Source organism: Trachurus japonicus, chromosome 5, assembly GCF_045865225.1.
Source record: "Trachurus japonicus isolate A0001 chromosome 5, Traja_1.0".
NCBI lineage: Eukaryota > Metazoa > Chordata > Actinopteri > Carangiformes > Carangidae > Trachurus > Trachurus japonicus.
In genome coordinates, this window is record NC_140911.1 from 24,079,038 (window position 1) to 24,091,668 (window position 12,631).

The 12,631-nt window shown below is 45.4% G+C and overlaps 2 protein-coding genes across 5 annotated transcripts in view; one reads left to right on the top strand and one right to left on the bottom strand.

The window, feature by feature from the left end:
• Positions 1–224: 224 nt before the first annotated feature.
• On the top strand, positions 225–8,660 carry ccdc66 (coiled-coil domain containing 66). 3 transcript variants are annotated; one of them, XM_085776873.1, is made up of 21 exons: positions 225–426; positions 769–827; positions 1,045–1,067; positions 1,169–1,411; positions 1,519–1,783; positions 1,938–2,064; positions 2,231–2,325; positions 2,603–2,661; positions 2,831–2,923; positions 3,059–3,193; positions 4,109–4,338; positions 4,428–4,512; positions 4,608–4,766; positions 4,864–4,933; positions 5,037–5,102; positions 5,733–5,964; positions 6,552–6,756; positions 6,861–6,913; positions 7,054–7,217; positions 7,466–7,608; positions 7,763–8,473. In XM_085776873.1, exons 1-21 carry the CDS (start codon positions 416–418, stop codon positions 7,862–7,864), a joined length of 2,619 nt encoding a protein of 872 aa, XP_085632999.1. In that variant the 5' UTR covers positions 225–415; the 3' UTR covers positions 7,865–8,473. The 3 variants fall into 3 exon arrangements, with proteins under 3 accessions (XP_085632999.1, XP_085632996.1, XP_085632997.1); XM_085776870.1 differs by having other exon boundaries at positions 226–426; positions 1,166–1,411; positions 5,040–5,102; positions 7,763–8,660; XM_085776871.1 differs by having other exon boundaries at positions 226–426; positions 1,166–1,411; positions 4,867–4,933; positions 7,763–8,660.
• Positions 8,661–10,285: 1,625 nt separating this feature from the next.
• Positions 10,286–12,631, bottom strand: part of tasora (transcription activation suppressor a) — a 35,282-nt gene continuing 32,936 nt past the window's right edge. For both annotated transcript variants that reach the window (XM_085776875.1, XM_085776874.1), the window contains exon 29: positions 10,286–10,967. In XM_085776875.1, coding sequence (XP_085633001.1) covers positions 10,490–10,967 — 478 coding nt within the window. In that variant the 3' untranslated portion in view covers positions 10,286–10,489. The remainder of the gene's footprint in view (positions 10,968–12,631) is intronic.

Consider the following 12,631-nt stretch of genomic DNA (forward strand, 5'->3'; position numbering starts at 1 on the left):
GGTAAGTAACCCTAAATAGCGGCAGTAGAGAATAGTACCATCAGTAAGCGTTTTTTTACTCGGTGGTAGGCTACCCTTGGTTTGAATCAGAGCGATAGATATGGTTTGAATTAATTTCCAGGCTCCGTGAACGCAACATCGTTGAATGTAAACGTCCGAATGAACGTCTCTGATTGGTTGTTGGTTTTGCACTGAGGGACGGATTAGCCAATCGGTGAAGCCGTTCTTGGTCGTTGACAGCAACCAACGTACACAATAATTTAACATCCAGGAACTGGCGTGTGTGGCGGTGCGGTCAGTCCAACCATGGACAAAACCCTGTTAAAACACATTGTAAGTGTGTTTTAACCGCCCGCTCCGCCGCTATTAGGCTGTTGTTGAACCCGCCGCCCCTCGGTACACGTCTTCTGGCAGCATGAATCTGGGGTAAGTCTGTTTTTATTATTTTTTCCAAATTAACACTAGCAGGCTAGGCTAGCACAAACAGTGTGTGTCGCAGTGTAACCACACAGGGATTATTTTATTTAGCTAGCAGCCAAACTGCGATCAAACAATGCTATTTGTAAAACACACCATACGACTGGACACACGAATGATTAAAAAAAAAAAAGTTTATTGTGTGTTGACGACTGAGTTTGGGTGCTCGTTGTTGTTTGGAAATAAAGGCTAAACGATAATGTAATATAAACACTAATGTAACCTGAGTTCCTGCCGACAAAAAGAGAAAAGTGTGGACTTCACTTAAATATTTTTTCTCTTTATGAACAGAGATGGCCTGCTGTTTGAACTTGAAAATGGGAAACCGAGGTTGATTTTACTCAGCCATGGTGAGATATTTTGGCTTTTATTTGTTTTCAGGGAACACTAACCCCCCCAGCTCCTTTTCATATTAACACTTTACATTTCCTTCTGTCTACACTGGTTATTTTTTATTTTTACACAAATGGATCTTTGGCAACCATATCCAAATTTGAGTTTTTAACAAAGCTTCACGGTGTGACATTCAAAGCTGCTGAAATTTATTTAAATTTTCTTCCACTACAGGTAATGAAAAGAATCCAGCAAAGGTAGGACTCATCGTCACACATCTTTACATTGCCCTTTATGTAAAATGTTATGTTAAAAGTTTTTTTACAATCCGGTTTAACTCCATGTACACACCCAGCAGCTGTCCATCAGGCCCAGAGGAGCTAACATCCTGAGCCCCAGGCAGCCGTCCTGTGTGGACGAAGTGCAGGTGGATGAGCGTCCAGTCCGGCAACAGCCGCGGAGACACAAAGAGCCCAGGGCCAAAGCAGGAGGAGCAGCTCCTTCTTTCAGCTCCACTACCACCGGAGGGAGAAGCACCACTCTGGTATCATCCAGGACACATGAGCATCACAATGGGGGCAGTGTCAAAGCTGTACCCAAGGTAAAGCTTATGCTGCATCTCACGTCTTTGCTTTACTCCTGTCATGCCATCCTGCTGTGACTAAGTGTGTGTGTGTGTGTGTGTGTGTGTGTGCGCACGCCCTGTAGATGAAATTGGACAGACACAAACACGGTCCCACTACTGGATCTTCAAGAGCCAATGGGAAAACAGGACAACCTCAGAACGGTGGGACACAGGCTGGTGGCAAGGCGGGACTTAAGGAGACACCGGCCTTTCGGGATGCTGGACTGAAGGAGAGCATGGTGGTTCTGACCAGTGAGCAGCTCCAGCAGATCCTCAACACCGTCCAGACCTCCAGCAATGGCCAGCACCTAGGAGACGACCAGAAGACACAAGGCAGAGGCAGTGATGGTACTAACAGTGATGGTGGCAGTGCAGAGAGAATTACACATTTAAAAACTATGACCCAACAAAGAATCCACGGAAATTCAAAGATATATGTTAATTAGGCTCATTTGTCTGCTGATCCGTTGATTAATGTCTTACTTGCGCCAAAATCAAACAGGCACAAAGTGTGGTACCTCAGTGAATGAAGGAGGAGGGGGAGGAGAGATGAAGGAGGAAGACAGAAGAAAGGGAGATGGTGGAGGAGTAACTGATTCACCTGAGACCTCTCATGATAAAGACAACAGGTGAGAGGCCCTACTGCAGAACAGGATAAAAACAACATTTACGTATTTATTTATTTATCAGCAAATGTACAGTTCAGTCTCTTTTTTATCCTTTAAAAAAAAAAGTAAAAGAAATCTGTGTTTCTAAAATTGACGTTAAATGCTGAACGATATCACTGTTGTTCAGGTTGTCCGGATGTTTGTTCAGTTGGCTGGAGGAGCGACAGTCATACAGCAGATCGGCCATCGATGCAAAGAAGGCCCAGTGGAAGAGAGAACTTGGTACACACATATACATATACACAACACATACTTATAGATAATATATGTATTTAGTGTTTTAGCCCCTTTTTGTGTGTCTGCCGTCAAACTAGTCTCCAGCTTCTCACAGACGCACAATAAATCAAGATGATAATCCACATACTAATCTAATCTGGCTGCATGTACTCTATATGACCTGACTAAAAAAAAATTATTGATCAAAAATTTAAGATACTTTGATTATGGTCTGGTGCAGCTTTTTTAAAGTACCTCTAACAAATGAGAGTGTGTTTGTCAGATGAACAGGTAGCACTGAAGCAGCAACAGCAGCAGTGTTCAGCGCTCAGCAGACTCCAGGTATGACACGTACTTAATTTCTGATCTGTTTCACTGTTTTATTTGGTTGATTTATGTCACTTTAGAAACTTTTAAGAACGTGCTTATCTTTGTTTAACCTACAGCAGTTTTGGTAAAATGTCAGGCTGTCATCTAAACTTGTTCACGTCTGTTCATGTTTATATTTCAGGCTGAGGAGGACACAGAGAGTATGTTATCAGTTCAGAGCTCTGTCAGCCAAAGAGAGCAGCCTGCAGCCATCAGATCCAGCCTCAAACTAGGGGTAAACTTTTCATTTCTCCACACTGATGATGACAAAACCTTTTCTTCAATCACAAACTTGTGAAGCAGATCAGCATATTCTTTGGTTTAAGCAAAGCTTTGAATGAACACGTCTGACTGTATCTGTAAACTGTAGGAGATCACACCAGTGGAGGAGGTGTCGACTACTGAGAAGAGAGAGGAGCAGAGGAGACTCTGGCTGGAGGAGTTGGACCGACAGAGGGAGGAGAAGACTGAACGCAAGAGACGAGAGAAGCTGCTGCAGAGCCAGGTACAGGGGCCTTTACTACAGGTTCAACACCCAGGGTATCTTCCAGGTACCCCACCGCAGGGGCCATCACGCCAAATGGTCACATGATGCTGGTTATCAGCTCAGTAAATCAACCCAGGGCTTCCCGGTCTAAGTATGAGTGGGTTCACATGAAGGGGGCGGGATTTGCAGCATCTGACCAATCACAGACATGGACACGTCTGACAGCGGCTGCAGCAGCAGAGCGAGTGTTTCACTAACGAGGAGCAGACGATAATTCTGCAGCAACATGAAGAACTGTAAGAGCAAATCCAGACAGAAAGAAACACAGAGAATGACCGTGTAAATGCTTAAGTTCATAAGATTAAAATGAAATAAAATCACTACTCCGTCATTATGGGATGGCTCCGACTCTAAACTGGCCTGTTGCTCATATAATTTTGTGGTGAGAGAGAGAGAGAACGACATAGATATAAAAGGTCTTTGATCCACTCACAATCCATGCTCCCAGTATTTTTTTCTTTTTTTTGACACTGTGTGTACAATATTTCCACACAACAACGGTGATGTGATGATTTTCCAAGAGAACTGATTGGTCAGGAGGCGGAGCTTTCCTACCTGGTGATCTCAATCTGGAACATAACCTGCTCCGGACCAGGTTGGCCATTCAGCATAAGTTACCGTGGAGATGTATCCCAGTAATAAGTGAACCACCGTCCTAGTACGGAAAACCCAGAGTTAACCCTGAAGTTACCTCGATGAGCTCAAATCCTGCTTCATAGTTCAGGCCTCAGTAGAGACAGAGAAGGATCCAGAGCCGGGTAAAGTAAAGACACAGTAAAAACATCAGGAGACATGAGCTGTGTGTTAGAGTTGATGTCTCTTCCAATTTTGTGTTGAACCATTTCTTTTTTTATCATGGTGGCGTTCCTGCAGGCGGAGGACCATGAGCTCTGGGCCACCCACTTTGACTCTCTCCAGAGGAGGCCTCCTGTCCACCCCGCAGCTCCGTCAGCTCCACCTCCAGCTCCGTCCAGTAACTCTGAGCGGGGGGACTGGGAGCCCTCGTCCAGCCTGTCCCTGGTGTGGGAGGCCGCCAGCAGCTGTGGAGCAGAGAGCGTGGGGCGGGCCAGCGTGGACACGACCGGCGGACCGAGCAGAGCGGGGTAGGAGGGATGGGTGGAGGGTAGGAGGACAGACGGGGTGTTGTCGTTGTCGTTGTCCTCATTAATGAATCTTTTTCTGTTTTGAGCAGCTACCTGAGGACCATGACAGCCCTGCTGGACCCCACCCAGTTAGAGGAGAGAGAGAGGAGGAGACTCAAGCAGCTGGAGCAGCAGGTAGGAGGAGGAGGAGGGACAGGAGGAGTGAGAAACACAGAGAGGGAAGCAGCTTTTATAAATATTCTTCTACCATCTCCTGTGCCACCTTCCAGCGAGCTATCGAGGCGCAGATGGAGGAGCGTCGGCAGCAGAGAGAGCGAGAGAAGGCGAGGAGGAGAGAGGAGGAGGAGGAGGAAGACAGGAGGGTGGCGCTGGAGAGGGAGAGGCTGCAGAGACAGTTCAGACTGGACACGCTGAGGGAGAGGCCGAAGGTCAGAGGGCTGACATGTGCACTCGTACCAGTGTATGAGCGTTTTTTTTCCCACCGCTCCACACCGGCACTGAACCGTTTCCTGTGTTTGTCCCCAGGAGCCGAGTCATCAGGCAGAGGAGCCACAGAGACGGCAGGAGGCAGCGCTGCAGGAGGAGGCACCCAGCGGTGAGAGGAGCCGTCGAACATCTGTAACAAACACCTGTCTGCAGAGGTGTGTGTCGGTCAAACAGAGATACAGGAAGTAAGGAGTGTGTGTGTTTGTGTGCAGCAGTTACAGGACAGGCTGAGATCGACAGTTCAATCTCCTCGTACAGAGACACCGCTGTACAGACAGGTAACTGAACTATTATTGCTAATCACTATTATTATAAGCTCCTGTGTCACTTCAGTGTACGAGGAACACAAGTGGTTCCCTTTTTCTATTTTGGTTTTCATCATTTCTTTTAAACTACGGTGGCCTGGACAGCTCAGTGCACTGCAGCTTCAGAAAACACTGTCATCAGTTTGCAAACACAACAGAAGTGTCTCCAGGTGACACAAAAAGTGATTCGACTTAAGGCGATGGCTAAGCCGACAATTCATATTCATGTAATCATGCGATGGTACAGAAGACCAAACAAACTCATCTTATCTTCAAACACCACTGAAACACGTAGCTGGTAGAACTTCACAAAAGTGCACTTTTGTGTCTCCACAAACACGTCTATTGTGTTGTAAGTTTTTACAGATTGTTAGATTGATAAAGCTGTTACCGGGTTTGTGTCTGCAGTGTGTTGAGCTCTCAGGGCCAAGGCCAGACACAGCAGTATGACAAATGTTACATAGATTATCATGACAAGAGGAGTTATAAGTACTAAATAGACAACATGATCAATAACCACAACAGTACACAATCAAAACACCACCACCACCAATGCATGTATTAGAATCATTGGAAGGTAAATATTTTTGTTTACTTGTGTAGAAGCTCCGCCCACTTTCCTACTCAAAGAGGACGACGTCTCTGCGCAGCACCAGCCTCCTCCTGCTCGGTCTGCCGCTCCTCCAAACAGCAGGAGCAGAGCAGCCAGAGCTGGGAAGGAGAACGTCTGTGTGGCAGGAGCAGGAGCAGGAGCAGGAGCAGACCCGTACGAAGCGTTTGCCCGGACGGAGAGGAGCAGGAGGGACAAGAGGAGACCGGACTGGAACACACAGAGGTAGAAACTCACCAGAGTCTCTCGTACAAAACAAAACAAAACCTCTGAAGACGTCACCTTGGACTCTGCAAATCTGTGACTGACGGATCTTTTTTTGACATTTCATAGACAAAACAGTGATGAACCCAAAAACACATGGTGACCAAATTCAGTGAAGCTCTATGGCAGATTTCAAAACCCAACAGCTGTACTTCTACTAATTTCAGCTCAAAACTCTAATGACTTGTCAATTTATTGTAATTTTGTAAATTGTAATAAGTTGCTCAGTTAGGAACTCACAAGTTAAAAAAAAGAAAGAAAAAATAATTCACTGAGAAATGATTTAAGAGATTCATGAAATGGAAAGGCCAACCTTCCTGCTGACAGAATTGATTTATGCATTGCAACTTTTAATTTACTTTTGCTTGTTTTATGTGACGCCCTCCGTTATCTTATTATCTATCTACTATATCATTATAAATGAGGGTTTCACTCTCAGTGAGTTTAGATAAATAATGGTTTCGCCACTTTTTAAAGAACCCAAATATTCAAAATGCCACATTTAGAAATCAAAGTGCTTCCTCTCCACCTCCATGTTGCTCCTGCAGGCCCAACCGTCGGTTTGTTCCAGCCTCGGAGCGATACCCGGCCGCTCTGCAGAGGAACCGGCAGGAGAGTCGCCTGAAGCGGCAGGCGGAGCTCATCGCCCTGCAGGAGAGGACCTGCCAGTCCAGGACCGACCCTCCTCCTCCGTCTGACACCCAGACCCCTCGTCTCTGCCCCACACAGACCAGGATCAGTCCTCGCAGTAAAGTAGGAGCATCCCTGATCTCTCACTTTGTAGATATTGGAATTAAAAGTACATTTTTCTTCAGCTCTTCTTTGTAAACCTGTGTTAATGACTCTTGCTGTTTCAGGTGGAGACGGTTTCTAGAGGACAGAGCGTCTCTGCAGCCAACAACAGTGGAAGGTGAGCAGCTCTGAGCACAGTTCTCCTACCGCTAAAACAGCAAAGGATCAAATCTTCAAAGAAAGCAAAGTTGAGGAGTGGAAAGTTTATGCAGTGACCAAAAATGATCAGTTCAATCAATATCAAAATTCCTCCTCCAGGGGGCGCTCTCCTCCCGCTGCCAGACACAGAGGACCGACTCCGCAGACCTCCGCCCCGCTTCTTCCTCCGGCTCTGGACTTCATTCCCTACGTCCGAACAGATGAAGTCTTCAACCTGGACCCGCTGGAGCCTGCAGACACACCCCCACCTCACACACACACAGGTTGCACATTTTTCAATAATTTTTACAATAATGTTAAAGTAAAAATAAAAAGTATAATTGTTTTAATAAATAAATATCATATAATATATATGATTATATATGATTAACATGACCTATCAAATATCACATCATCACATTGTCACCTTGAGCTGAATATGAAGTCGTGGTGGGAATTTTCAGTATTTCACAGGTGAACACGTGAACGTGAATAATCAACTTTGACATTAACCTGACTTTCTCCTTGTCAGACGCTCCTCCTCCTCCTCCTCAGAGCTCAGCGTCTCCTCCCATCCTCTCACACCGAGACCCCCTCCTCCACCCCGAGCTGCTGCGCAAAACACACACACACCGACAGCAAGAGATACTGAGAGGCCTGGCTCAGCTGCGGCAGGTAACACACACACAGTTCAGGCTCCGACTCGAAATAAAAAATGGTTTTATTATGAATTACATTCTACTTAACTAAACTGTTAATAAGCTAATTATTAATCATTGATGTGAGTGATTATCAGTTAACCAAAGTGCTTTAATTTGCATGTTTGCAGGGTCTGTTACAGAAACAGAGGGAGTTGGAGGCGGACCTGAACCCTCTGCTGAAGCATCCTGACAACGAGCTGCGGTCGCCCTCGGCAACTCATCACATGTGACCGCCTCTCGGTCAGACGCTTTGTGTGTGTGTAAGTTGTGCGACTGGTCGAAGCTGGGTGCCGGCCGAGTTCACCTCAGTTCACACTTCACGTGAAAACCAACAAAGTTTTGGGACTTTTCAAAGTAAAGCTGATTGTGTCAACGTACGTTTGGGTGAGAAACATTTTATATGTGATGACTGTATTTTTGTTCAATGCACTTTCCACAACAACGTCACTGCACCGCACGGGTGTTGAGGTTTACTTTTTTTTTTAACATTGTTGGAGTTGCAGCGGAGGCAAAGTCACACTCTTTGCTTCCTGCATTCGTCTTATTTAAATCCTGAATCGGGTTAGGGGTTTGGGTTTTTGTTCCTTCAGCTTCCTGCTGGACGAGGAGCTTCAGCTTCACTTCATGCTTCTGTGTTGTGTAGTTTTTTAATGGTTTTACTGTATAAGTGAATTTTTTATTTATTGTCAATATAATAAATTATGTGTAGAAATCCATCCACTTTTTAAAGCATTATTTCAGTTTTCGGTAGCAGGACAACTTCGATAGTCCAGACGTCTTCAGCTCCTCCTGAGGAGTCTGGACGTGTTCCCAGGCCAGAGTGTGTGTATCATCTCTCCCAGCTCTGGACCTGGAGTGTGGGAGGCATCACAGAAGAACCTCTAATGTAAAATGTGATGTTCTTTACAGTTGTGTTTTGATTTTTTTGGTCTTGACCACTGTAGGGCTGCATAATGTGATTTCAGTATGAATGGTCATTTTCGGTTTTCATTTTCACCTTAAAAAATATGTCAAATTGACGATGTGTTTTGTACCTAACAAATGTCCCTTTACATGATTTGTTTGACCAGGGTTTCTCTGTAACAACACAACACTTTTGGTGCTCATAATGCACAACAATGCTGTGATGCATAAACAAAAAGGCAGCTCCTGTGATTTGGATGTTTCAGGTGGCCACACTGATTTTGATTATGTTGTAATTAATTGGCAAACCCTCAATAATTTGGATTTCTGATTTTTTTTAAATAAATTATTTGGCATTGATTGACACTGTATGGTAATGCATCCATATTATATATATATATATAGAGAGAGAGAGAGAGATATACATCATGTGACAAGGAATTGAGACTCTACTGGAGTTGAGCTGGTCAAACATAAGAACGTGGTGCATTTTCAAAACTCAATTTTAGTGTTTACGACTTCCAGTGTTGACAACTGACATGATGCAGGTAGAACTGAGAGTGAAGAGTCTACTTGTCATATTTGGAAACTAATTCAGGTTCGTTACTTTTGCTAACTTGTCTAATGTGAACATTTGACAGTTAAACCAACTACTCACCCAGTTGAGACGGGGGACATTGTGCATTCACTGACGAGACGTCTGATGAGTTGACGGCTGAAACAGTAACACGACTGAAACATGTCATTTTTAAACAGAGACACAGAATTCACAGGTTCTCACTTCTGACATTAAATCTATTTACTGGTATTTTTAGTCCTGTGTGATTGTCTTCTAGTTCTGGACAATATAGAAACTTGATCATATCAATTTGACATTTTATCCACCAAACAATTGATTAACTTATAAAGATGATCAGAAATCTAATCAGTGATGATACAACAACCATAATCAGTCACGGTCAGTGTGACTGAGCTGCTTCTGTTGTCGTTGGCTCCTGTTGTGGGAACTGTGTAGAAGATCTTCAGGTGTTTGCACACATTCACAGAGCTGTTTCTCTCATGATTCCCCTGAACGCCTCATCTCCTGAACTACGACTGAGAACCTGCAACCTGGGAGGAGACGTCTGCAGCATAAAGCTACACAGGAAATCAAACAACGTTTTGTCCTGGTGAGTCCATGGTCTCTATGCAAGAGAGGTAAGAGAGGCTCAGCATCACCGCCTGTATTTGTACTTAGCTAAACTTTTATAATGATCCGTTCCTGGTCATCAGTGTCAAAACTGTTGTGGTTGATCTGCGACTGAAACTACTGTAAAATAAAGAACATGAAAATGTCCAAAGGGAGTGAATGTTTGTACAGAACAGTTTGTCTGGTCCTTATGATCCGGCCCAAATGCAGAGATACTGAAGTGGACATGAATGGACAGGAATTCACTGGAGATATTTTCTGCCAACAAAACTCACTCAAAGTCAGTGTTATATTTGCTCTAAATTCTGACCTGCCCTGCGTCATGAACACCTCAGACTGAGCTCTGATCTTCATCTGCCGAAGACAAACCGAGACAATGAAAAATGTTGAGTCAAATGTGCTGGTTTACGCAGGCAAGTTTAATACAAAAACACTAGATGTAAAAAAAAACATAAAAAAAGACTTTAAGTTAAAACCAGTCTGTTACAGAGTCACTTCTACGTACAACAGCAGATAAACACAAATGGTTCCCAGGGTAACAAACCAAACATTCATCTCAAAAAAATATTTTTTTTTACAAGATTATAGAGTGTTCGCTGGAAGACGAGGAAGGCCATCGTGCTCATTTCCAGCTCTGTCCTTTTTTCCTAGTTTAAGTTTCCACATGAAGAACCAGGGTCTCTGTCTCCACTCTGGTACCTGATCGTCGTCGGGACGTTCGACCTCTGGACTCTGAGTCGACCCGGTGAAGCTGAACTGGTCTCTACATCCCGTTGTAGCCCCCTCTCTGCCCCCCCCGGCCCCCCTGACCTGCAGGGTTGTGGTACCCCCCCAGCAGTGACGGGCCGGCGCCCCAGACGCACGCAGGGCTGCGTGAGGGGCCCAGGCCCCCGGGCCAGACGGGCGTGGGCCCCAGGAGGCTCCGGGTCCCCCCCAGAGACGCCATGGGCCTCAGCAGAGGGCCGGCGGCGAGGGGCTGGCCCGAGTGTCGGGGCAGGAAGTGGGGGGGCAGGAGGCCGGAGCCCCACTGCTGCTGCCGGTTGTGAGCAGGAGGAGCGGGGAGCGACCGGCTCGGTGCGTGTTGTTGGGGCTGTTGTAGCTGAGGCTGAGCGGGATTTGGGTTGTCCTCCTTGCCTGTTGCTATGGTGACGCCTCCAGTTACCTTGGCGCCGCTGACTGTGCTGATTCCAGGTGTCGCTCCCGCTCCTCTGATTGGCTGCTCCTGCCCCGACTGAGCGTCTCTGCGAGGAGAAGAGATGACGAGGCTCAGTGGCAACACAAAGACAAACTAGGAGAGGTGACGGACGCAGACAGCAGATCTACAGCAGAGAGGGACCCAGTACGCTCATTTCAGGGGCTTTTAATGTGACATTGGACCCCAGTGGGGCACTGTTGAAAGTTTCCATCGATAAAAAACTTATCGCATACAAGCTGTCTGTTAGGGGTGGGAGAAAAAATCGATTCACATAAATATCGCGATATCTTTTTTGATGAGTTTTAACTCATTGAGTGCCAACCACGTAATTTCTCGTTTTTCGTTCCCATGCGTTGAGTGCCAAAAACGAAATTTTTCGTTTTTTGCTTTTTTTTTAAATTATGAAAATAGACACTTTAATACACATTATATGTAAATTTGGGGACTCTACGACGAGGAGAACTGAAATAGATGACGATCAAAGTCACATGACAGCTCATGATCTGGAAGTTTTTATCATAACTCAGCTTCTGCAAACGGAGTTCTGCATGCAGATGCAGCAGCTGCTCCGCTGCTGCTCCGCTCTCACCCGCGAGGCTGCAGCAGCTGGGAGCTGAACCAGGAAGCTCTCAGCCGACTGTCCGGCCCGGTCTTCATCTGGAGCAACACCGTGTCCTCCCCAAAGTCCTCCCGCGGTAAAATCTGATGGTCTCTGGGTCAAAGCAGACCGGCACCACCGACCCGTACCACAGACGGACCGCGACCACCGGTGGGACCGGTGTTCGCGAGCCGCTGTGGCCGGCAGAGCCTCACGTTCCGCGGCGAGAGGCTGTGACACGGCACGGTGCGTCTGTGTTATTGTTGTTTAGTGGCGCCCCCCCCCGCCCCCGATGGTGGTTTTGTGAATAGAACAACAATTGTTGTGTATATTTATCTTATACGAGCCCTTTGATCCAGAAATGCGAGTGTCTGAAGAGCGACAGACACAAACAGCGCAGCTTTCATAAAAGACGCTCTATCTCCTTTTCTAGAAAAAAAGGAGGGATTTTGGTGAAACCCAGCCATGTTTAGCTTGACTTTTCTCAGGAACGGAGGCACGTAGAAACAAACGGTTTGTGGCCATTTGAAGGATAAAGTTAAACCTTTCAAATGAGCCACAGTATGTGTTGGTGGCAATAATATAGAATACACTATGGCTCTAAAATAAAAAGTCAAATATGGTCTAATTTGCCGGTACACTTGACTAAAACTTTGGAAAGGAGCGCGGCACTCAATGAGTTAAATCGTTTTTTTTTTTTCAAAAATCGATTTTTTTTAAAACTTTTTTTTTTTTTTTGATTTTTAAAAAAAAAATTGTGCAATGTGCATTTGTTAGCCTTTTTTTCATACAGAGGGTACAGGTTTTGAAAAGGGTTTAAGTTCACTTTATAATGGAGTATGTTAATTTATAGGCTCCTACAGTATTTGTGTGCAGATAAATGTAAAAAATGCACACTAAAAATTGAGAGAATCGGCAATATTGTAGAATCTCAATTTAAATCGAATCGGCATCCAAAAAATCGTAGAAGAATCGAGTCGGGAGAAAAGCATATCGTCCCAGTTTTTTGTAGACTTGAGTGCCGGTCTCTGCTATTTTTGTGACGCTGTTTTACCACCTGGACCTGTCAACACTTTTTTGGAGTTGTGCAGATATTTTCCACACACTGAAGC

Coding starts and splice junctions, on each gene's coding strand:
- ccdc66 (XM_085776873.1), top strand. Junction 4,339..4,427: donor GGCGGACCGAGCAGAGCGGG/GTAGGAGGGATG, acceptor TGTTTTGAGCAG/CTACCTGAGGACCATGACAG. Junction 7,609..7,762: donor GCCTGGCTCAGCTGCGGCAG/GTAACACACACA, acceptor GCATGTTTGCAG/GGTCTGTTACAGAAACAGAG.